This window comes from Podarcis pityusensis (genome assembly GCF_964106645.2).
Source record: "Podarcis pityusensis genome assembly, chromosome: 4".
In the NCBI taxonomy this organism is placed as follows: Eukaryota; Metazoa; Chordata; class Lepidosauria; order Squamata; family Lacertidae; genus Podarcis; species Podarcis pityusensis.
Genome location: NC_138027.1, coordinates 50,597,958 through 50,622,687, shown reverse-complemented (window position 1 = coordinate 50,622,687; position 24,730 = coordinate 50,597,958). Strand labels below are relative to the sequence as shown.

The following is a 24,730-nucleotide window of genomic DNA, read 5'->3' as shown; positions in this document are numbered from 1 at the left end:
AAATCTACAAGCTGCTTTGCAGAGCTGCCCCCACAGCCTATTATTTTATCCTGCTGCTTTTAAATACAACTCCTGTGAGTTTGGGATGCTGTAGGACTGAAAAAGTACCACTGATACATGCAGTGAAATAATCCAGCAAGAATAGAGGTTATTCTGCTGTTTTACAGGTACGCTTCCAGAATAGCCAAGATGGGCTCTGCTGGGGTTCAGAGCAACAGCAGAAGCAGATTAGAGCATTTGTGACAATATACATAAGACTGAAAAATAATGATGCTAACTCAGATAGTAAAAAGGTAAAGAAATCCAACTTCAGATATATTCGTTGTATACACAAACTGAAGCACTGTTGTCTTAGGAACTTTACCAATTTCCTTAGTGCCATTATTTTGCAAGAATTACCCATTACTATTATTACAAACACTGAAATTATGCTGAAGTTACACCGGGTGACATCCAGTGGCAGTTCATAGAATTTCAACCTGCACAATGGATTTTTTCTTCCTCCCTGTAGCCGTTTGTGTGACCCCAAAATCGGCTTCTTAGATTTGGGGGAATTCCCAGAGCAAATTTTGGGGCTTTATGGAAGTCTACCCAGATGAAGAAAGGAAAGCACCATTGTACAGCTTGACATTTGTTTCGCAATCAAGCAAAATGTCTACCAATGAATTTAAGAGATGAACAAACTGCAGAAATGCTGGAGTAATGATATTTTTTATCATTTGCATTTTCTCTTCCTTTTCTACTACATGTCACATCTACTAAATTTACTAAGAAAACACTGCAAAAAGTTATATACACTTTGTGAATGTACAGAAGACAAAACATTTTGTTGTGTAAAATTTTATTTTCTTACTTTACTATATTGACAATTTTATGCACAAATATTTTAGAGTAAAAATAGAAAATAATTGTTTTATGTAAAATTCAACACAAAAGAAATACATAATTAGCAGAATATGTGTCCTTAAAGAGTAAAAATGTATGCAAAAACCCCTCCATTTTACAAAAAATTGGGAATATACCTTCTATATTTTTCTTCTGACAGCCACACAATGCTATTTGACATACAATAATCCATACCTTACTGAAGACCTCGATTAGTCACAGATTGTCCCCACAATAAATCTGACACGTATGTACTGTTTTTAAAACACATCAGTACTCTATACATGGGGGAAATATTACAAGAAGTGCAGCAAACTTACAAAGGAAGTATAATGAAATTTTAAAATTCAGAAAACAAATCCAATGTATATATAATTAAAGGCCATGTGCCATGTTTACTAATATGGCTTATTCTGTTATGTGCAATTATGTGCATAGCTGAGAGTATATTTATGACAGCATTAATATATGTAATTTGTGGTCACCCTTGTCTATCCCAAGGTTTACCGGCGGCCTTCTTTTACAGGGAAAAATTAGATGCCTGTACACTTCAAACACATCTTAAAGAGATGCATATTAACTAGTAATGTAAGTTATGTTGCTTGTCTTCCTTAGCACTACATAAAATGTCCAAACCCTTATTTTTAGGAATGCAGCTTCTCTCCCCTCCCCTTCCCACCCCAGCTATGGACTAATGGCTCCAGTGATGCATAGGAGAGTTCAAAGTCTTGATATATGATTAAAGTGGGTTTTTTGAGAGAAAACATATTCTTAACCAGCTTGACTAACAGCATAAAATATTAGTGTAACTTAAACTGCAATCCTGTAATGTTAAATACAAGTCCCACTGGAGTCAATGGACTTAACCGGCCATCAGAAACATTAAATGTCACCCAAAGGTTTAAACACTTTCTTTGCCTAATGATGTTTAAATACCAGAATATCTTCTACGTTTCTAAGCAGTCTGAAAATAAGCAAATGAGTCGAGCTATAACTACAGCTACAATCTTACATTCCCAAGACTAAGCTACATTTTATGTTCAGTGCTTTTTACTGTAACCCTTTTTTTCAGCTCGTGAGTGATTTGCTCTTACAGATGAAGGCCCTGTTTAACATCTGCACTTTCACTGATTGTTAAGTGAAACCACAACTTCAAACAAGTTTGTTCTTCTAATTGTGATGATTCAACAAAAAGCCTACATTCAGAACAAAGGGATATTTATACCAAACAAAGGGAAGACGAAGAAAAATAGCATAAGCTCATCTAGATTTAATTTGGTTATCTTTTAAAAAATGTTATCAAATTAATTAACTATGAGTGATACACACCCTTTTCTTTCCAAAGCATCATAACAACAGCTTGGAAATTTAAGTAGTTTAAAGAAAACTGCATTTTTCTGTATCTTAATACAGAGGTCTATATAACATTGAGAAGTCAAACTTCTTTTCTTATCAATTTACCTGCAGATTACATTTTATTTCTCAACAGGTAGGGGCTTCTCTCTGTGATTAACTTAAGTCTTCAGATCAAAGTCAGCTACACTGCAAGTATAAGCAGAATCAGCTGATATACTCTGCAGTGTAGATTAAAACAAAGCAAAACCTATTCTTTGGATGAGAGACAGCATTTCAAGTTTTAATCTCGTAATAGGAAAAATGTGGAAAACTTTTTTGTGCCAGACATTAAGCTTAGCAATGTCTCTCAAGATAGTTAAGCACTTTCCCTCAAATACACGTTATCTACATATTTTATCAAAATACTCATAATTGGTTTTTGACCTTGCTGGACTTAAATTTGGATTTCTCTTCAGCAGTGATCTCCCAGTTCTGCCTATAGTACACTTCTTTTGCGATGAGAAATCATCTTAGGAGCATGGTACTTTTCGGTGTGTTTTTTACAGCCTGACATGCTTAGATAATGAGCATGGTTAAGAGTAGCTGCCTTACCTCTGGAAATGCATTGCTTTTAATTTGGTAGCTTAGAAATGGAAGTGCAGAGAACTAAATTCAAAATATTGACAGGTTTACACCGTGTAAATATGCTTCAATTTCTCGAAACGCTGGACAAATTGTGAGTATGGCATAACATGGCACCAACCAATTTTGAGCTCTCTTACCGATCCAGCAACTTGTCACATCATGTCTGTCTTCATGCTGAAGAATCTGGAGTGCCTTTAACATACATGAAATATATACCTTTACGTGAAAAAGATCCAAATTTATGGGAGTCTCAATTCTCCGTAGAAAAACCATGCATCATATTGAACTGCCAAGGAATGAAGTAGCTCCCATTTTAGGACCAGAAACTGCTCAATATACAAGAAAGGCCTCATGCTCCCAAGCTTTTAGGTCCTGGTACTCAGTTATCTTTTTCTGTTTGCAGAGATGCTGTAGCCAGTGCAACTGCTGTGACGGGTTGTGCAATACCATGGAGTTGCATCTTTGCCAGTTTCTTTTGTTCACACTCCGTGACCAACCGGTTCAACTCTGCTGCGCTGTACCCAATGAGAGTCTTCAAGTCACAGACAAATTTGTATACAAACCTCTTGCCTTGCACTTTGCAGATCATGTCTCCATCGTAGTAATACCTTCATTTAGAAAAAAGGGAACAAAAATTCCTTGAAAAAGTAACTGATGATAACTAACACGGATGATAACTATAAAATTTGATAAAGGGAAAAATAAGCTGCCTTTCTAACTTAAAGCATGCCCCTTGCCTCACATCTAACAAGATCTCGAAGGTGGCAAAATGTAAGGATGACTTTGCAGACCATCACAAACTTATTTTCCTTTTGTAGGCCCTGAATTACAGTGCAGCCTCAACTGTTTGAGAATGTCTATCTGCATGGAGGCTTCAGATGGACACTTGAGCCTACTTTCTTATCACTTAGAGAAACCAACAGTCAGTGCAAATGAGTCTTCTGATATATGCAGCCTTGCATACTTGTTTGCTCTATTTAACCTATGCAGCAGAAAGAATCTACTTTGCCACTGCTTCATGCATGAAACTGGGTCTTGTGGAGTTCAACACCACTGAATGCACAACAGAATCACCATGCTTGTGATAGGACAACATGGATACACATTCCCGAGACGGGCTGCATGTACATTGTCATTATAGTTTTGTGGAAAATAATAATGTGTATTCACCATTGGAAGCTGAGGGATTATGGGTTTTAGTTAAATTTTCAACATCTAGATATATAGCCTTATTACACTGAATAGCTGCCAATAGTTAAATTTTGCCTTCAGCTGACTTTCCTAGAGTATTTAGCTGGCTATAAAGCACAGTTAATATATGTGACAGCATGCAGTTAATTAAAGTTAATAGTTCACTGAAGTCCACACATGCAGAAGGGGAAGCCACTTTAAAGTATTGTCTAAATCAATATGATGAGCAGTATTCAATTTAATTAATTAATTAACTATTCTTCATAAATTGACACTGGACTTATGACAGACCAAAAGAAGTACCGTACTTCTTCACATAATGCATAGTTAACATAAAGAATTCGCTACCACAGGATGTGGATATGGCCATTAAAGTGTAAAAGGGAATTAGAAAATTCATGGAATGTAAATGGAACCAGAATATTCAAAAGCAGTGTACCTTAGAATACCACATGCCAGGGACAAACAACAGGAAAGCCATCACCTTCATGCTCTGTTTCTGAAGTTCCATGGGCAACTGGGGGTTACTGTTAGAATCAGACTCTGATCTGATCCAGTATAAGCAGTTCTTATGTTCTTAACTTACCGTAAAGCACGGCTGAGTTTCTCATAGTTCATAGTAGGTTTATTTTTACGTTGTCCCCATTTCTGTGCAACTAGCTCTGGTTGATTTAGTTTGAACTCTCCTTCATCGCCAACCCATGAAATGCAGTCTCGAGCATCTTTGTCAGTCAGAAGCTCAAGCAAAAATTGCCAGAGTTGGATCTGGCCATTGTTTCCTATTGAGAATGAAATGGTTAAAATGCAAATGTAAAACCATGTTTTTCATCTTATTATGAGCCTCACTTGTGAAATAGACTAAAATGTTTTAAGTGAATAAGCTTTCCAGTAAGCTAAACTCCTTGGGGTAAGACATTAAACATAAAATATATTCAAGAATAAAGTAAATATCCTGACTGATAATAACTTGAAAGCTTGCTTACATCGTGTTCCATTTTAATGGGTCCTATTACCCTACTATTGTAGAAAAATGACCCTTAACCTGAAGCAAATCTGCAATCAATACACTGGTGTATTAAAAACCTCATATCCCAACCTTTTTTAAAAAATAGCTTTATGGAGTTTGTATCTTTCATTAATGTAAATTTTAAAATCTATTTTTGTTGTGTCTATTCTCTCTGTTGCACAAGTTGGGCAGTATTTTATCTACCAGCTATGAAATCATTATTTTTTCTGTCTTGATGGTTCTCCCTCCAAGAGACTTCAGGTTGAGATAAATTATTTTAAGAAATAGAAACTTTGCTCATTCAAATAAAACTGACCTTTGTTCTTCTAAGATACTAACAAATTCTACAGTCTCTCTATGGACTGGAGTATTCATACTATATGGATACTTAAAATCTTTTGGTTTTAGTTAAAAGAAAATACCTGTTCTGTTCCCAGGTGAACTTCTATCTTCTCCAGAAATCCTTGGTGCTCTCTGCACTTTTGCTGTCTTTGCACTGCTGTTGATGACTTTAATAGTGGTTGGAGTAGCGGGCTGTACAGATGCTGGAATAATCTGCACAGCTACAGAGAAAACATAAGATTAAAAATGGGTATTAGATGCATAAGCAGAAATTCCCGTGTCAGACACCAAGACACAGGAACAGCCCAAGATATTATAGACATTTGACATGGAATATAATCATATGAGCTAGTTAAAGAACAGACGAACATGTAATAAAATATTACAAATGCTGGTGAATTTACAGTATGAGATCATTTTCTTAAACTTTAGCTCCAGTAATCTGCACTATACAGATGAAGGGATATTGAACTGGAGATAGAATAGTTTTAATATTTTCTCTGAAGAGTATACAAACAGCTTTATTCAGCCCTTCTATAACCAAAGACCAGATAACGTCCAACAGCATTATCAATAAGTCATCTGAAAAATGGTGTCATTGCCTGGCACTTGGAAATAAACATTTGTGATGGAGTTAGTTCCCTACAGAAATATGTCTAGAACACCAAAGTATTTTCATTTTTTATTATTATTAGTTACAATGCTGCATCAGAAACAGTGATTTTTGGCACAGCAAATCTTTCAGTTGGTCTGCATAATTAGGGAAACCAACCTCTGTATAATTAAAGAGTTTGTATTACACACAAAATGAATTTCTGAGTTGTGAAGTAGTGATGGCTTGTCAACTAGTCTGTAGAGGGGGAACCTTTGACTCATGGGCCAAATCAGGCCCACCTAGGTTCGTTATTGGGCCCATAAAGCTGGTATACCAAAGTCATGGCCACCTGCCTCATACAAAATCTAAGTTTGCAGTTGGTGCCAATCAGCACTGACTGAGAACCCTGCTGGGATAAGGGGTACTCAAAGAGTCTGCAGGCTCCAGCTTATCCCAAATGGAGTTAAGACAGTATCAATAAGCAAGCTTATTTCAGCAGGTATCATCCTCTGCAACCCAGCTTGAGTTCAAGTCTATTTGGAGGGAGGAGAGAGATAACTACAAAGATATATATAGGTGCCACAGCATGTAATTTATTACCATAGAGTATTCCTAAAAATTCTGGTTCTTTCTGCAGACCACTGAGCCTCCATGCAGGCACTCTTAAGAGCGTGCTCCTGATTCTTTCCTTTGAAACAGGGTCACCTGATATCATGTTGATGTCAGGTGATGTGATAGCAGTCAGCCCCAGTCACCTGTCAAAGTGTCCTGTGGAGGATGAGGGAGCATAGCATCTCACCTGCCAGCCAAATCCTATTCCCTACCCTAGTCTATACTATCATTTTTATATTTTTATTGAAAAGCTTGAGGGCTCTGCCACCACAAATCTGAAGTGTGCATCAATGTTACCCCAAATTTCGTGACTACTCTAATTTATGCAAATACCTTCTGATTTTGCATGTACAGTCACACCTTGGTTCTCGAACGGAATCCGTTCCAGAAGTCTGTTCAACTTCTGAAAACGTTTGAAAACCAATGCATGGCTTCCGACTGGCTGCGGAAGCCGCATCGGACGTTCAGGTTCCAAAGAACATTTGCAATCCGGAACACTCACTTCCGGCCAGCGTTTGGGAGCCAAAACGTTCAAGTCACAAGACGTTCAGCAACCAAGATATGACTGTATTCTGCTTCTACTAGCCAAGAGAAGCAAACAGGTGAGCTTGATACTGAAGCTTCTGAACCTTTTGTAGTGCCACTTCAATAAAACATTTGTTGCTCCTCGTTATTTGCTCCCAAACTAAGAAGAAAATAACAACTATCCAAAGTCTTTTCCAATAAAAGTAAAGAACTGTGGGTGAAAGCACCATAGAAATAATAACCTTACCAAACTCGCTCTGCCCAGGAGGACAGACCTTATTAGTTACTCTCTACTCCCAAATTGTTTGCACTCTCTTTTTAAAGTATCCCATGAGAAACGCCAGTAAGCTGCTGCTAGATAATCCAGGAATAATTTAATATTGAACTACTGCTCAATATTAAAGCCCCACAGCAGTGGGAATATACCTCGCAATAGACCTCCTGGTTCACTGGTCAGGTGCTAGTGCGAATGCACCGTTAGAGACAAATGTTCTTAATTTCAATTTGATTCCATCTTTAAAAGGTTAAAGATCACCTTCCAAGTTCGAGCATTTTTATATAGACTATGATACGACTCTGTTGAAAATACTATTTCTTTAAAATAAAATCATAGGATGACAACTTACGTTGATCAATAGTAACTGTAGCTATTTCTCCAGAGTGTTCTTGGCTAGCCAGCACATCTGGATACACAAGAAAAATATTAAATACTAAACTTTGGCAACATTTTCACTTGAAAAAATGAGGAAAGAACAAAGGAAAGTGCTAATTTTATAAAGAATATAAGAATTAGGAACATGCTTGAAGTCTAAAGGCCATGCAGGGAAAGGAAAAAAGAAATACACATCTATAAAATTTATAATGTTATTAGATTTATAGGCAATTCTGTATTTCACATTTCTTTCATATCTGGTAATTTTAAGTAATTACCTTCTGTTGCCTCATATATATTTTTAACTAAAAGAGGGGTAGGAAATATAGAAGCACTTAGATTCTAATAGAGACTGAAGAATTATTTAAATCTTTAAATTATCAGTAACTCTTCTCCTGATGCTAAGAATACTTGCATCTTGAGAAAACTAAACTGCTGTAGTGTTTAAATTATCTGTGTCTAGAAGCTGATACATACAGAACCCTTACAATTTGCATTGTGCTATGTGTACAGAGCCCTAAAGTGTCAGTAGCATTTTAAGTCATAGTGACTGAATGCATACATTACTTGGTAACTAGGACTGCCATGATGTAGACTTTTTATTTTAAAACTTTTATTTTTAAAAATCAAACAAGATACTTGTTGAGAAAACTCACATACATTTTCGAAGAAGTTCCAGGTGGCTCCAAAGGATTTCTCCCCGAGGGACCCTCTGGAAGAAGTCCTCTTGACTGAGGCTGCACAACTCTCTCCCAGGAATGCTAAGAGTATTGAGATCTATGTCTGTCATGCTGAACTCCTTCATCACCCATACTACCCAGTGCAGTACCTGGTCAGTTGACCACTGTACTGGATCTAGGAAAGAAGAGAAATATTCTACTTATTTTTCCCAATGTTGCAACAGGCTATGTTAGACCATCATCAGCATACACTCAAACAAAGTATTCTTAAAATGAACGTAAATGAATATAAAAGCCCAACAGATGGCAGGTTCATGCAGCTGAAGCAATAATAAAGAAAAGGAATTCTGATATATTATCTATGAAAATCTTACTTTCCAACTACTTTCAGATCTATACTTAACTAAGTATCAAGTTTTCAGAAAATAGCTTTATTATGACAACCATTTTCAGAGACATAGTGGTAACTCATGGACTTGTGTAGTCTTTTTTCAAAGATCCACGACTACATCATCATGTTGAACATATAAATTTATGGAGATGACTGATAGCTGCTAACTTCAGATGTCACAACAAAGCGCTTCCGACTGCTTCAGTCTCCCCTTTCCATGTGAAAGGAGGAAAATGTAAAGCTTCTTGGCATGGTTTTGAACAAATAGTGACATTAAACTTTCAAACTTCCTCTCCTTCTATATACAGGAAGAAAGGAGTAAACAACCCCAAGGCTCACACTTGCTTATCCTTGTAATGGTAAACTAAGATTTAGTGTTACATCTGAACCAGACCGCCAAGTCAATCCAGCTCTCTACTAGTGCTGTCTACTCTGAATGACATGAACTATCCAGTGCTTCAGTGATTGATTGATTGATTGATTGATTGATTACTAAATTTGTACACCACCATTCATCTGAAGATCACAGGGCAGTTCACAACATAAAAATGAGAACACAAAATACAAATCAACCAAAAACAAACCAATAACCCTGCTCCCACAAACATTTAAAAGGCCATAGAATGTTAATCAGCTAAACATCTGGTTTTAGAGAACTGTTTTCACCTGGTGCCTAAAGATATGTAATGAAGGTGCCAGGCAAGCCTCCTAGGGGAGAGCATTCCACAAATAAGGAGCCATGGCAGAAAAGGTCCACTCTTGTTTTCTGACCCTCCAGACCTCTCGTGGAGGAGGCACACAAAGGCGGCCTTAGATGATGATCACAAGGTTCAAACCAATCTCTCAAAGAAATGTTTAGCTACTACAGTTTGACAATTAGAAAATAATTATCTTTTCATAGCTTATTCCCCTTCCCTGAACCACTGCATACATCAGAGAAAATGCAAATCTAAACCTCAGCACAAGAGGTTATGAATTCCTCCTGCTTATATGGCATTCCCTTGGAAATGATGCTGAACTGACAACAAGAAACGTTCACAGTAGAAACTGAATGTGCACCATATTTATTCAACATCACTTTGTCATTATTACAAATCAGACATCTAAGCAGAACTATCTGCAAATGGAGGGGGAGATAGAGAAAAGAACCACAAAGATATACATGTGCCATTGTATATAATTTATTACCATAGGGTATTCCTAGACGTTCCTGCTCTTTTCGGTAGCCTTCTAATGCTGCAGCCCAACGAGTCACTTGTTCAGATGTTTCATCAGAGATGGTGGTAATATGTTTCGTTCCATCCAGCGTTATCACTTGAGCTTCTTCAACAAGGTGTGCCTCAGTTTCCGTATGGTGGGCATCTGGATCAATCACGACCTCAACAGTTTCTACTGGCTTTACAATTTCAAGGATGTTTAACTTTGGTTCTATTCCTGTACAGAGAAAGAGAATTGAGAAAAACACCACACAAAGTGCAAACTACACAAAGTGGAACAGAACAAATTAATCGTGTTCCAGTTCCTTATACAGTGGTGCCTCGCAAGACGAAATTAATCCGTTCCACGAGTCTCTTCGTCTTGTGAAGCACGGCTGTTAGCGGCTTAGCGGCTATTAGCGGCTATTAACGGCTTAGCGGCTATTAACGGCTTAGCGGCTTTAAGAAAAAGGAAACAAACTCGCAAGAACTCGCAAGACGTTTCGTCTTGCGAAGCAAGCCCATAGGGAAATTCGTCTTGCGGAACGACTCAAAAAACGCAAAACCCTTTCGTCTAGCGAGTTTTTCGTCTTGCGAGGCATTCGTTTTGCGGGGCACCACTGTATTGTATTGAATTGGAACACGATTAATTTGTTGTGTTCTGCTTCATACTGTTCTGATAAAAGGTTAACTATACAGTCCTGTTTTTATTATATTTTGCACATTGCCTTGGGACATATGTAGAAGGCAATTAATAAACAACAGCAATCATACATTAACCAGTGAGCAAATAATTTTATTTCAGAGCCCTTTTAAAAATTAAATCTTTATAAATGGCATTTTAACTTCAATTTTAAAGGCTTCATTCCAATATTGTGTCATCACTTTAACATTTAAAATTCTAAAAAATGCTATTCATTAATATTTTGTGAAATACAAACTCTGAATTCCCAGCTCACTAACTTTTACTTTATCTCATTTTCTACCCACTAGCTCCCAATATCGACTTTGACCTTATAGTTTCATCATTTAAAAAAATCATATGCAGGTTTAAGCATCAACATCTATATAATCAATAAGCTGTGCAAAAGCATTTGCAAGTCTACAAAGTCCTTCAAATCACTAAAAGGAAACCAATTTTCCAGATTAATCATTCTTACCTGCTCACTGACATGTATTACTATGAAAGTTTACCCTGTGTAGTAAGTTTACAATAACTATGCTGTAATGTGTATATTTTAGGGACACGGGTGGCGCTGTGGGCTAAACCACAGAGCCTAGGGCTTGCCGATCAGAAGGTCAGCGGTTCAAATCCCCGTGACGGGGTGAGCTCCCATTGCTCGGTCCCTGCTCCTGCCAATCTAGCAGTTCAAAAGCACAAGTAGATAAATAGGTACCGCTCCGCGGGAAGGTAAACGGCATTTCCGTGTGCTGCTCTGGTTCGCCAGAAGCGGTTTAGTCGTGCTGGCCACATGACCCGGAAGCTGTACGCCGGCTCCCTCGGCCAATAAAGCGAGATGAGCGCTGCAACCCCAGAGTCGGTCACGACTGGACTTAATGGTCAGGGGTCCCTTTACCTTTTTAATGTGTATATTTACATCCAACCATTGAGAAATAATATTTGAACAGAAAAAGCTATTACTGTAGGTCAGTAACAAGGGCTGCATACCAACCCTGCCACTAAATAGTACTGTTTTTAATATACATCTCCACCAGATGCAGGAAACATCATAAATCTACAGAATTAGTTTTTTACCTTGCCTTGATATTACTTGGACACTAAGCTGCACTGTTCCATCTGTCTTGACACCTTGATCAAAAAGACTACGATCTGGATCCAGCTTGATAAATAGAAATTCAAAGAAAGGTAGTCAACTTATTATTATGAGTTTGTTCACAACAATCAGGACAGGACAGTTGATGGGAGAACACCCTTGGGGGGATTTTCCAGGTGGATAGGGCTCCATGGTTTTCTTCAGTGGCCTTCCTCTCTCGTGGAATCCACACAACATCTGATAGGTCACCATAATGGTATGTAGCTATATCACATGTCCTTATCATACAGCACTTTTGAAACCACAGTGTTGAACATGCATCAAAGATATGATCTCCAGACTACAATAGCCTTTGTTTTGGGAGGCCTATTGAACACAATTGGAGGTATGCTCTGTAATATCTTCGATCATGCTTTGTTGTTCTAGACCACTCAGTTAATATTTCTGAGGATATGGCCTGTGTGTTTCCAGATAGCCGTTTCTTTCCTGCTCCTCAAACACACATATTATTTAACATTATATATATTTTTTGCAATTATCCATATAAAATTATATGGGGGGGGGGGGAAATCCCTAGAAAATTGCAAGGTTTTCTTTTACAGGCAGGGGCTAGTTTTGTCTCCTGGGAGACTGTGTGTTTTCAACAGCAAAGACAGGACTCGCCTTTCAAAACAGTTATTTAGGATAAACCAGTCTCTTTGCAGCTCTACTCTGACCTCTAGCATGTATCACCTAAAAGGCAGGCCAGCTTACTTGTTATAATTGAGCATTCCCATATTTGCTTATAAACCTGAATCTATTTTGTTTTCCTAAGTGAATTGTAGCTTGAATATGTTTATCTGGTTAGAACTTACCTACTCAAAAACTCTGATCTAAACAAATGTCTCAGTTGTTGAAAAATATGCTAGATATGATACAGAGGTAAAATTTTGTTGAGTTAAATGAAAAGGTGGCCACGTATCTATGTCCGTTTTACTCTTGACTGATGTGCATCCCCTGGCAGAGATAATTATATTCTATGCAATGTGTTCCAATCAATTAATATTGATAAATATATACAAGAATAAAACCGCCAATAGAAAATGTAGGCAGAAGATCAAAGGAGTACAGGCCATCCTTTATATTACAACTTTTAACTGTAATGCTTTTGCTATACCTGTATATCCTGTAGGCAGATTTCATGTGCTTCCAAAGAACATTGAAGTCTTGGTTCCAGTAGTTTCTTAAGATTTCCAACTGGTTCATTGATATCAATAGCCTGACTCACAAATTCTGCAGTGGTGTAAGTTTGCTCAACAATGCTGAAATGAAAGAGTTTAAAAGGGGTATTGTATTTGAACAAAAACTACTGTTAGAATGTGCTAGTGCTAAACATTCCAGTAAGAGACATGAACCTCATTTTGAAAGTTTTAAAATGGAACAACTTTTGAGTACATATCTGAAGCCGGATTTGAACTCCCTTAACTGCTCTGTGTGTTTTTCTGTAGTGATCTGAACTTGCACTGAACTGAAAATGCATTGGGACATAGAAACCATGACTATAGTGGGGAGTGGGAAGAATCTTACTGTTGATGCCAAGTTGCAATGACATCTAGGTCATTGTCATATCTGAATACTACCTGACTAATCATGCAATTAATGAAAAAATCCTAGGAAATCTGCTAATTTTTTAGCAGAGTACAACTGGGATCAAGATAATAGCTATGTAACAAAGATACACAAATGGAAAGATATCAAGGGAACTGCAAGACATGTATCACAAAGATTCCACAGGTTATAATGAAACAGGCCAAGGACCAAAAAATAATGGCAGTGATTAAGCAGGGTAAAGCCCCTAAACCTGACTTACAATTAATTGTATTTTAAGGTAAAGTAGTATACCCTTTAAGAAAAATATAGGTAGTATAACTGTAGGGAGGGAGATGCATCTGTCCATCTTTTCCCCCTCCAATCTTTGCCCACAAGCTTGTGAAACAGAAATATTATGCACAGTTATCTTGCAGTTTTTATAGAAATATGCATGCAGTAAATGTTTTCTTAAAAAACAAAATCTAATCACTATACAGCTGGAAAAAAGAAAGAAACAGAAAATGCTTTTAAAGTTGTGATTATTTATGCTCAGAGAGACTTCCAAGAGGTAGATTTTTTGGCCCTTGATCAAGTGGAGAAATTAGCTCAGTGGAGTAAGTGTTGAGACTTAATCTCATATGGAGGATGTTAAATGAGCAGGAGTTTTCAAATGGAAATTACTCCTTGTTTGGCTTCTTTTGGTGAAAGAAGAAAAAGTTTCCATCAGAAATAAAGGAAGTAGAAAATGGAGAAAAAGCAATCAGCACCTTGTTATCTGACATTCAACAAACTTGATTTTTTCCACTGTGGGTGAATTTTAACGTATAGAACCCAACGAAAGAAAAACGCTTTGGGTTACTGAAATACAGCTAGACACTTTCCGTGGACTCTTTATGGCAACATTCTATCCCAGGCGGGCTAATCTGATTCAGCCCAAGGGCTGCATTCACCCTTTGCCAACCTTTCATGGGCCACATGCCAGTGATGAAGATGGCCACCCAACACTCACATGAACATGCACAACGCCCCCCCCCCCCGCAGATCAGTTCAAGATGGGCATTACTGCTCCTCCCTGTTAGTTAAATGAACAATCTGATGACTGGGGAGCGGGTGATTTGCATCAATATCAGGGTGCTGGGATTTAAATATTTGCCTTCCCAGAAATGTCTTTATTAACTTTTTGATACCAAATTCAGCAGGGTTTGGGCAGAAAAATTTGCTTGGATGGATGCATTGGGCCCCCACAAACAGCAGATTAGCCACTGTTCTTCTACTGCAACACTCTAAACTGGATTTACAGTAAACACTCGGCTCTCTTTCCTGAATTTGAAATGCAGCTCCAAAAAACCCCAAAACAGCAATACATGCGTGCACTCCTATGGACTCAAATTATATACCTTTCTTCAGTGCACTCTTGTTTCTCTGTTCCATCAATTTCTATTTCTATCAGTTCTTCTGCTTCTCTTTTAGTCATGGCTGAAATGTTTCAAGAGGCAATCTGCAAAATAAAATGTGTCTGTTTGTTTTTACACATTACATACAAATAGAAATAACAGGTTCAAAATAAGTACACTTTATTCATTCATTTACTTTTCACTTGAAAATACGATCTATTGGTCAAGTGGGGTTTCTGCATAGGTGGTTTAGGGCACAATCCAAAGCCATAAATATGGAGCAAGATTTCAACTGGGTGCTGAGCTAATGGTTAAGACCACTAATATATCAAAATAACATTGTCATTAAAATTATTCTGATGTTTGGTAGCTTGTGGATTCATATCCTTTTTTTTAAAAAAAGGCTTATACAGTATAAAAGAGACGTCTCTTTTAAAATATTGCTTTTTCAACTTGCTGTAAATCTCAAATGCAGGCTAATCATTCGTTTCCTTTCATCTTTCCATTCCTCTGCTGAATTCAGAGGCAGGACATGCAACTTATGAATTATGAGTAATGTCTAGAAGTCAGCTTGAAGCATTTTCTGTCTGAAACACTGAAGTGATACACTATTTATCATTCGACTTTATATTATTAACTTTGCCACACCTGGATCTTTCTCCAAAGAAAACTGGAAAATATAACTTTCAAGAAGCTGAGGACTTTCAAGATGTTATTTCATTTAATATAAGTTGCTGCAAGATTTGGGGAAATGATTACAGTATGATTTAATTATAGCTAAAGTGGTAAAAACCTTCACACTTCGGGGCAAGAACACAGATATTCTTAATAAAGTAAGCAATTTGTCTCTAGTTATGCACACTGCTCTAATTGCCACTTCAAAACAAAAACAAAACACTATGATTATTTGTTCCTGGACCATCTCTTCCTGCAGTCACATAATCGCGGTTCCAAAGTAAACATAATGATGTCAAACTAAGGTATTGCTTAAAAAAGAGTAAAAACATTCCAATGTTAAAACACACCTACAGGTAAGTAAGCTCCTGTTTTATTGGTGGAACACTTTTCGAAGTGTGTATATACTAGTGCATACAGAACTGCACAGGGGCAAGGGGGATGCTGTATACTTCATAGCAGTATACAAGCCACTAATCAAGATATTTTCATTTGTTCCACAAATACAAATATTGCATCTCAGCAGGTGCCAGTACTGCCTGCTTCACTTAATGTAACAAAACATCTATGAAGAGACCTAATCCTAGAAACGCAGAGTTGGAAGGGACTCTAAGGATCCTCTAGTCCATCCCCCTGCAATGCAGGAATATGTAGCCGTCCCGTACATTATCATGCTCCAACCAACTGAGCTACATGATCTCCTGATCTAATCTCTGGTACCTTTTATTTGCATATTAAGGCACGCACAGAATAACCCTCGCTGTCGCATGTACACACTTCAGATACACATGGAGAGAGATAGATGAAGTTGTTGTTATGTTCCTTCGCTTTGAAATAACCCCTCCGACGTTTGACAGGAGGCCGAACGGCCGAGATGACCCCGCCAGGTTACACGGAGTGAGGGAAGGGGGCGGCGGCTGAGCGAGGCGGCGGGAAGGGTCCCGAAATGTCCGCCGGCTCCTCCCGCCGTCGCCGCCGGGCCCGTCTCTTTCCCAAGGGAGGCGATGGCGGCCTTGGACTCCGGCGGCCTCTTCCATAGCGGATGACGGGCAGGGCGAGCGGGGACGTCTCTCTTTCCCGCCCCGCCGTTTGAGAGGAGGCGAGGAAAGGGCGCCGCCGCGGTATCGATGGCGGCGAGGAGGCCCTTGAGGCGCGCAGGGCTCCATCCCGCCTCAGCCCAGGCCTTCCTCTCCCTTCCGCCCGCGGCGGCGCCTCCTTGTTGTTTGAACTCGGAACGGAAATGAGGCTCGCGCCGCGCGGGGCAGAAAACGGAAACAAAACACAAGAAGCGAGGAAGCCACGAGACCCCCCCTTCCCCCCCGGATACAGCGCGAGGCGCTTCCCTTTCCCCCCCGCCCTCCCTTTCCAGCCGCGCGCCCCGAAGTCTCGCGCCTCAGGACTTACCAGCCGCCGCCACCTCAGCCTCCGTCACAAAAAAAACAAAACGCAAAACCCCGCTAACCCGCCAAAGCAGGCGGAGCAGCGCCCGCCGCTTCCCCTCCCCGCGCCTTTTTTTTAAAGAAAAAAAAAACTTTCCAGCCGCGGCGGCTGGATCAGCCCCACCGGAGCCCCTCACGCCGCCCCTGCGGGAAGAAGGCCGCAGCGCGCTCACACTCGGGCAGAGAAGGCTGCGCGCGGGGCCCTGGCGGGGGAAAAGCGCACACACACACATACAATCCCCCCCTCCGCGTCGGGGCGAAAACTACAATTCCCGGCGTCCCTTGCGAAACTGCCGCCGCCTCCCGAGGAAAGCGCCTCAGTCAAACTCAAACTAGCTTTTGCTCTTTTCCCACCCGCCTACTTGAAGCCGGAAGTGAATCCATCCGTTTCCGGTGAAGCGGGGACGGGAAGCAAAGGAGGTACGTCGCTGTTTCTGAGGCGCTCCCCCCCCCCCCTTTCAACGGGCTTGCTTTCTCTTTTATGAAGGGCCGGTGCAAGGGAATCTGAGGCTTAAGTACGACGAGGCGGCCTAGAATTGTGTCGAAAGGCCGGGGGTTCAAAAGAGAAAACTCCCGAAGCTCTTTGCGCCTGTTGGAGGCGGGGCCGAGTCAGGCCCTCCCTGTGACTGCGGGCTCTGGCAAGGTGACCGCCGGTTCCTCTGCGGGGTTGAATCCGGACGGGAGAGAGCGCGGCGTTGAGGAGGCCAAGCGGGCGGGTGCGTTCGCGTGGGCCTTGCTGGTTCGCCTCAGTCGGTGTGAAACCGCCTTCGAGTTTAACCCTCGTTTAACCTCCTTTCCGGGCCTTTGAATTAGCAGGCTTCTGCGGTATCTCAGGAGGGGGAATGGTAGCATTTCCCCCGCGGTCAGAACTGTCCATTCGCTTTTGCGTTCCCTCCGGGCCCAATTTGAGAAAGGAGAAGCGGGTGGTGGATGGCTGAGTCTGGTTTCTCGTTCTTGTCATGGTCTGCATCCTATTAAGAGGACAGATGAACAGGCAAGGAAATGCAGCAGCAGAATCGGGATTGACAGTGCGCCCACACCCCTGTTCTAAAGTGGGCCATGTCAGATGCCCAACAAACGCTCCTGTTGCCCAACCTCTGCTTGAAGCTCTTGCTTGGTACTCTCTTTCTGCCCTAGTTTCCCACCTGCAACTGCCCCCAAACAACGCTATCCCTGAGAAGAACCAGAATGTCACTCTGCATGTTTCTAGACTGAGATGTTTACTTAAGCAAAGCTGTAGTTTGGGGGGGGGGGCTAGCCACTTTTTTTGCCCCAGGTGAAGCCTCCAGAGGGGTGCTATTAAGGCGTCCAGCCTCCGTGTGTATGCAAATGCATGGGGTGGGCGCCCCAACCTAAGTACCCTTAAGAAGCAGTTATGGAATTTTAAAGCATTTTTAAAGGTGTATTGTTTGAATCAAGAGAATGCAAGAAAAGAACTTCATAACTTCTATTGATCAATTGTTTTTAAAAGCTAAGAATGTTTCAGTTTAGCCATTAGAATAAGGAGTAGTGGTGGAAATGTTCCATTCAAATTAATGGGCATGGGGGAGCAGTCTGTTGGAAATTTAACTTTCCCCATTAACTTTGGCTGAATGAAGGTGGGGAACCTTGAGCTTGGGGAGCAGAGAGGTGTCAAATGAGGCCCATCTGGCCCCGAGTACTCTTTCCTAGCCATCACCCATCACTGGACCTGCTCCACACCCTTCTCAAATGGTTTTGGCTGGCTGGATTGTGTCCATGAATTAAGGAAACCTGATGTTTCTATTGTCATTGTTGGAATGTAGTGTGTTGTATTAGGTTAAGGGTTGCTTTTGTTGCTTTGCCCACTTATACTTCTAACTTTGCCCCCTTTTAACCTCTGCCTCACCCATCCTTGGAAGGTTGCCCATTTGGTAATGTGGCCCTCAGGCTGGTAAAGGTTCTATACCTCTGGACCATGTTATCTGTTATAGTGTCAAGCATCTTATAAATTCTTCATCAAATCTTATATGCTTCTTGTCACCAGATAGTTTCAGAAAGAAATATTGAAACATTAAACAAAAAATCAGTACACATTCCATTGCACCCCTGCCACAAAATGGTGCAGTGCTAACTTAGAATGCCCTGCGTCTGGTCGAAACTACTGTGGTGTCCCAATCAGCTGAAACTTGAAAGTGGGCTTCCCCAGTGGAACTCCAACTGTTGGGAGGTTCAGATAGGAATAGAAGTATGTAAGATGTAACTGATAGTTCCTTTTGTCTTTCTAGCTGAAACGTCTACAAATACATCATGATTCTCAAACAGCTCTTCAGGTTTTCTTCTGTTTTCCGTTCCGCAATCTCCTTCCACTTGCATAGAAACATCGGCTTTTCGGCCATTGCTTTTAATAAGGCAAAGGAACTTGATCCTGTGCAGAAACTCTTTTTGGACAAGATCAGAGAATATAACACAAAGAGCCAGTAAGTGAATGTAGTAAATGCAGAATTTCAAGGCTCCAGTCATTTGATTATCTTGTGGGCATTTTGATAATTTTCCATTTAATTTTTATATTGTTGAAGTTGGTTCTAGGACAGTACTTGACTCCCAGTAATAACAGCCTGCTATGAAATATATATGGATATAAATGTATTTCTTGCGTTAATTGTTTGCTTGTGGAAAGTAATCAAGTTCTGCAACATATGGTAACTGTTGAGTAAATTCATCTAAAGCTTTAAATCAGACACATAAATTAGACTTTTGAATAAGTTCTCAAAAGTTACTTGCCTGGTGGGAGCTAGTGGAGGAGCAATGGAGAGCTCTGTCTCTCCTCCAGCAGCCTGCAGTATTTCTATGCTGGGCACAGAGAATGGACAGAGCACTCCATTCCTCCTCCACATAATATACATCATATTAGGGCTGTAGCCTAAAAGTCCTTTAGTCCATAGCATGATATTGTAATTGATATCCCTTAGCAGCTCCTCCTACATTGAGTTGTACAGTGTCTTTTAAGCTGCCTCTAAAAATCTTTTAGAATGAAAGGTAGAGCATAAATCTTCTTAAATATATAAAAACAGACACCAGGAACCTCCAGGCAAGTGCCAGTTAGGACTGGCAGGGGTCCTAATTGACCATGACAATGCCGCCTGCAGTATTCGTAAATGTGAAGTTTGCTGCAGAGCAAGTAAGAATATGGGCGCAAAAGAACAACTGGCAGCTTAAAGTGAGCTTCCAGGGTTTTTTTGCATTCAGGACTTGTTGATCAGCTGCATTAGGGGCTCCATTTGAGGGCACTTGCTGTCAGTACTGAATGCAAACCCCTTTGAAGACATGCTTTCAGTGCCAACTGTCTGATCAGTGACACACTCAGCACCAAAGGGGCTCTCTGTGAGTCCCCCTTCATTTGTTTGCAGGCATGATTTGGATTCAACTTTGCACACAGCTTGTTATTTGAAGTTGTTACCTGACATATAATAAAAGCAACAGAATGCTATTTCCCACATAATGGTCTTGCATACCTAGCACAGTTGTTGCTATAGTCAGTCATAGCAACTGTTCATGGGATGCTGAAGTTATTCAACACTGAACAGTTGCTGTTCCACAAAGTTCACAAATTATTAGGTAAACAATAAAGTACAAATATGAAAGTTGTGCTGTCTGTATTATTGCTATAGGATTTAGTTTTCCCAGCTGCTTATATTTGCTTTTCTGCAGCTGTGCTAATATCAAAAGGAAGATTTGCTGGCTCCTGCCTCCTTTCCAGTTTGAGATTTCTTTGTTCTGTCTTTTAGACTTCAGTGACTTCCACAGAAGGGTGTTGGTAAATAGTTTCCATAACGCATGTAAACTGAATACAAACCCATGCCATTTTCTGGCATTTTTTAACATCAGTCACAATATTGGCCACCTTATAAAACTGTCATGCAACCAATTCTTAGATTTGATGTATATTTATATTTTGTGGCTCTGCAGATTCCTAACTTGCATCAGCCCCAACCAGCATGGCCAATGGTCAGGGACAATGGGAGTTGTAATCCCAACAACATCACACCCCTGATTTATATGTTCTTTGTGAAATTACTCCAAGACCGCATGATCCCCCTCCAATTTTATTTTCACAACCATTCTAGAAGGTAGACTAAAGTAGCTGTGTGTGTATATGATCAGTTCCTGGTCACCCAGTCAGCATAAGGGTTGAGTGGGATTTTCATTTAGGTCTCCTTGATGTAAGTCAGGGTGGCCCAACTTTTCATACCAAGTAGGGCACAAGCATACTTTAGCACAGAACCCGGGGGCTGCACATTCTTGTCATGTGGGGGCAGGGAATAAGAGCAAAATTTGACACAAACACACACCTCACGCTGCCTTCCCAAAGCTGAGAAAGCACTAGGTAGACTTTATGAAGGAAGAGAGAGGACTCTAGGATCCCGTCAGAGCCCTCACACCTCCTTCCCAAAGCCCAGCACCTCGCTTACCTTGCTTTGGGAAGGCAGCTCAAGGGCTGCAGCAGGTGTCACCCGAGGGCCATCCAAAAAGGCCTCAAGGGCCTCATGTTGGACCACCCTGATCTAAGTCAAATACTCTCACTTCTACACATTATTGCTGTCTCTCGCCTATGGAATCATGTCATTTTGTAATAACAGTTCTTAAAATTACTCTGTAACAAGTTATTGTAACTGTAACAAGGGTTATAATTCACGTAGTATGAAAACTCATTATAGGCATCACTGTACACTAAAGATCCTATACAGTGGTACCTCGGGTTACATACGCTTCAGGTTACATACGCTTCAGGTTACAGACTCCACTAACTCAGAAAAAGTACCTCAGGTTAAGAACTTTGCTTCAGGATGAGAACAGAAATCATGCTCCGGTGGCGCGGCGGCAGCAGGAGGCCCCATTAGCTAAAGTGGTGCTTCAAGGTTAAGAACAGTTTCAGGTTAAGAACAGACCTCCAGAATGAATTAAGTACTTAACCTGAGGCACCACTGTACTTGAATTGTTCTATTTGTGCTACAAGTTCTCTGTTTGCCAAGTGTTTGTAATTTATTTAGATTCTTTCCCCATCCGTCACTCTAGATATAACAAAGCTCAATTAACTCTTGCATTTGTAGGAAAACTGGTGGCCCTGTTGATGCTGGTCCAGAATATGAAAAAAGCTTGCATGAACAAATGGTCAAGCTCCAGCGGGTGTATGGTGGTGGAGATATGACCAAATTTCCAGAATTCAAATTTCAGGGTAAGCTTTTAAGTTTTATGACTCGTTTAGTAATGTAAAAACGTGAGAGTGGATAATTGAAATATTAGAAATGCCATGTTAAATAAAATAAGTGATTTAAAAAAACCTTTACTAACTGGTTGCAGTCAGTAACCGCAGATATTTTCACATATTTTTAAGCATACTTTTGTGGGATGGGACTTACAATATATATTCAGGATTGGCTTTTAGACATATTTCAGTAAACTAGTGAGAATGAGAGAGTGAGTGTGTAAATGGGCTCAAATGTTGTACCTGACATATATATGCATATATATATGTATGTTATAGCGATACATTCGTGTTCTTGTTCTCTACATAGTAATCTTAGCAGTCGGTTCTGTTTCCAGTAATAACGTTATGCATTCATACATTGTTTTTAAATTTGAGATCAACAAGCAAAAAGACAGTGTGACGTCTTTATTTTTAAACAATTTAGTTCCTATTGGTTTTCTGAGTTTATGCAGCTGGATGATTTTAATTATTAATTCCTTGAACCATTTGTATTTTAATTTTTTATCATTTCTTAACCTTTGGTATATTATATATTTTGTGTATTAAATTGTTGTTGTTGTTACATGTATATTTTAATATAAATAGATATTTTGGTTGATGTTGTTCCTCAGTATTGCATTAGTGTATATATTTACCCTGTGGGAAATGATGGCTGAAACAACAATAAACTATACATATACTCTCTATGCATCTCTTTGTAAAGCAGCTAATATTTACATGTAGTAGGAACTTGCCTTGGAAGCAAGTGTGGCTTTTGCACCATTTACACTGAAGTAGACTCTGTTCATCTTTGGAGAACCTGCATTTAAAAAGGAATAAGTGTTATGCTCCAAGAGTGCTGATGGGCCCTCTCCTCTCTTGCAGTTTTGTGTAGCTAAAGCTGCAGTTCTTAATTTCTGGCAAATTGACAATAGAATCAAGTTGTAAAACTATCTATTTAGAAAACTTCACTTTGAAAATAAACTGACACTTCCTTTCATTTTTCCTATATGACAGAGCCCAAATTTGAAGAGGAGCAGAAGTGATGTGATAGCAAGTACACAAGCAGCAGCAATGTGGCTGGAGGTGTTGAATAGGCCCACGGTTGTAATTTAAATAAACAGTTCAGTGTTCAAATGTGAATATTTGAATTCTGTTGAATGTAAATCTGTGCTTTGTTTGCTCATTGGAAAGACAGCTTCATTCCACTGTCCCTCACCTTGTTTTCCTCCAACAATCAGTCTGCATTCTCAGACTTCATTGGGCTGTTTGGGTTTTTCCTCCTTTAGGATTAGGCAGCAGACATAGTTGATGCCCAGTCTCAGCTGTGTTAAAATATTGCTTCTGCCCCTTTTAATATTATTTACTGCTTTTATCCCACTCTCAGACAATAACAGTCTCCCAAAGTGGCTCACTTCAATAAAAAGAGACTGTCCCTGTCATCAGGTTTACAAACTAAAAGAACACACACATGGAAAGGCGAGTGGGAGCAGGGAAAGGTAGAAGATAGTTTTCCAAGACCAGATGAAAGGGGTGAGCTGTAAGAGGGCACTTCTATCCAATTCAAGTCAGGTTGATCTTCTCTTGCTGGTGTTCTTGCTTGAAATGAAATTGGTAGCTCTTGTTTCTTTGACCAAGGGGATAAGGTCCCCTTGCTTTTGCAGGGCCGCTGGGTGGTTGGAGCTGAATATTCTTCAGTGGATGGAGGGCGAGTGCCTTGCAGCTCCTCCTCTGGCTAGTGGATAGGGCTAGGTGAGTCATCTTCTTACCATGATGCTATTCCTCATAGGCAGGGTGGGGGCAGCTTCCCAGGGGCCCTAGGTCTTCTGGCAAGTAGCAGAAGCCAGCATGCTTTCCTTCTGCTCTCCAGTCCCAAGGCTGTTCAAAAATAGCTTTAGTGTTTTTATTATCCTTTTTCTCCCATCATATTTTTCTAGCCATTCCATTCCCACCCCATTTTCAGCTTCTTTGTCAACAGTTGTATTCTTTTGGTATTGCTGCCGGGTTTTAGGAGGTGGGCTATCAAGGGTTTCATGCTTCCAAAAAACCTGGAGTTACAAGAAGAGGTACCAGCACATTCTGAGTATGTGGTTGTTTCCACTTGGTTACATAAGTGTTATCACTCAGTGAATTGAATTGAAATACAGGGTGATTCAATAATTAATTTCATTTAACACTGCTCATTTCTTTCATACAAGCAGAGTCAGGAGCCTGTCAATATAATACTGTAGATGGAAAATGTGGTCTATCAGACTATTGAATAGACTACATTTGTTAAAATAAAACTCCTCAAATAGTTGAAATAATATATAAAATGTTTTAAGTTAGTTTCTTTGCCTTTCATTGATTTACTGTTGACTGGCACCCTTATATAATATTTGCCTTTACTTAATGGATGCCATTGAAATGAGTAGGATTTGCTTCTAAGGAAATGTGTACAGGGTGGAGGGACACATGATTAATGGTAAATGTTTGCAACTTCATACTTGTTCTTGAAAGTTTGGTGGCATGCTTTTAAAAATAAATTAATAACTGAAAAGTCCACACCAACTGGTACGAGCAAATGTGCTTGAAAATAGTTGCTATATTGGGAAAGAAATTTGAAATAATTGAGTAG

General features: G+C 39.9%; 2 protein-coding genes across 9 annotated transcripts; one reads left to right on the top strand and one right to left on the bottom strand.

Annotated features, from left to right (window-relative positions):
- Positions 1-824: 824 nt before the first annotated feature.
- Positions 825-17,043, bottom strand: GABPA (GA binding protein transcription factor subunit alpha). Of its 5 annotated transcripts, none has more exons than XM_081003689.1 (10): positions 16,873-17,043; positions 14,797-14,897; positions 12,987-13,131; positions 11,812-11,896; positions 10,048-10,293; positions 8,449-8,643; positions 7,763-7,819; positions 5,485-5,625; positions 4,643-4,835; positions 825-3,473 (listed from the first exon to the last, which is right to left on the bottom strand). In XM_081003689.1, the coding sequence occupies exons 2-10, from the start codon at positions 14,871-14,873 to the stop codon at positions 3,245-3,247; spliced, it is 1,368 nt and encodes a 455-aa protein (XP_080859815.1). In that variant the 5' UTR covers positions 14,874-14,897; positions 16,873-17,043; the 3' UTR covers positions 825-3,244. The 5 variants fall into 5 exon arrangements, with proteins under 5 accessions (XP_080859815.1, XP_080859818.1, XP_080859816.1 ...); XM_081003692.1 differs by lacking the exon at positions 16,873-17,043 and adding an exon at positions 16,216-16,763; XM_081003690.1 differs by lacking the exon at positions 16,873-17,043 and adding an exon at positions 16,189-16,762.
- Positions 17,044-17,202: 159 nt separating this feature from the next.
- On the top strand, positions 17,203-23,280 carry ATP5PF (ATP synthase peripheral stalk subunit F6). 4 transcript variants are annotated; one of them, XM_081003701.1, is made up of 4 exons: positions 17,203-17,327; positions 19,154-19,345; positions 21,977-22,101; positions 23,131-23,280. In XM_081003701.1, the coding sequence occupies exons 2-4, from the start codon at positions 19,176-19,178 to the stop codon at positions 23,157-23,159; spliced, it is 324 nt and encodes a 107-aa protein (XP_080859827.1). In that variant the 5' UTR covers positions 17,203-17,327; positions 19,154-19,175; the 3' UTR covers positions 23,160-23,280. The 4 variants fall into 4 exon arrangements, with proteins under 4 accessions (XP_080859827.1, XP_080859829.1, XP_080859826.1 ...); XM_081003703.1 differs by lacking the exon at positions 17,203-17,327 and adding an exon at positions 17,388-17,550; XM_081003700.1 differs by lacking the exon at positions 17,203-17,327 and adding an exon at positions 17,389-17,623.
- The last annotated feature ends 1,450 nt before the right edge of the window (positions 23,281-24,730 follow it).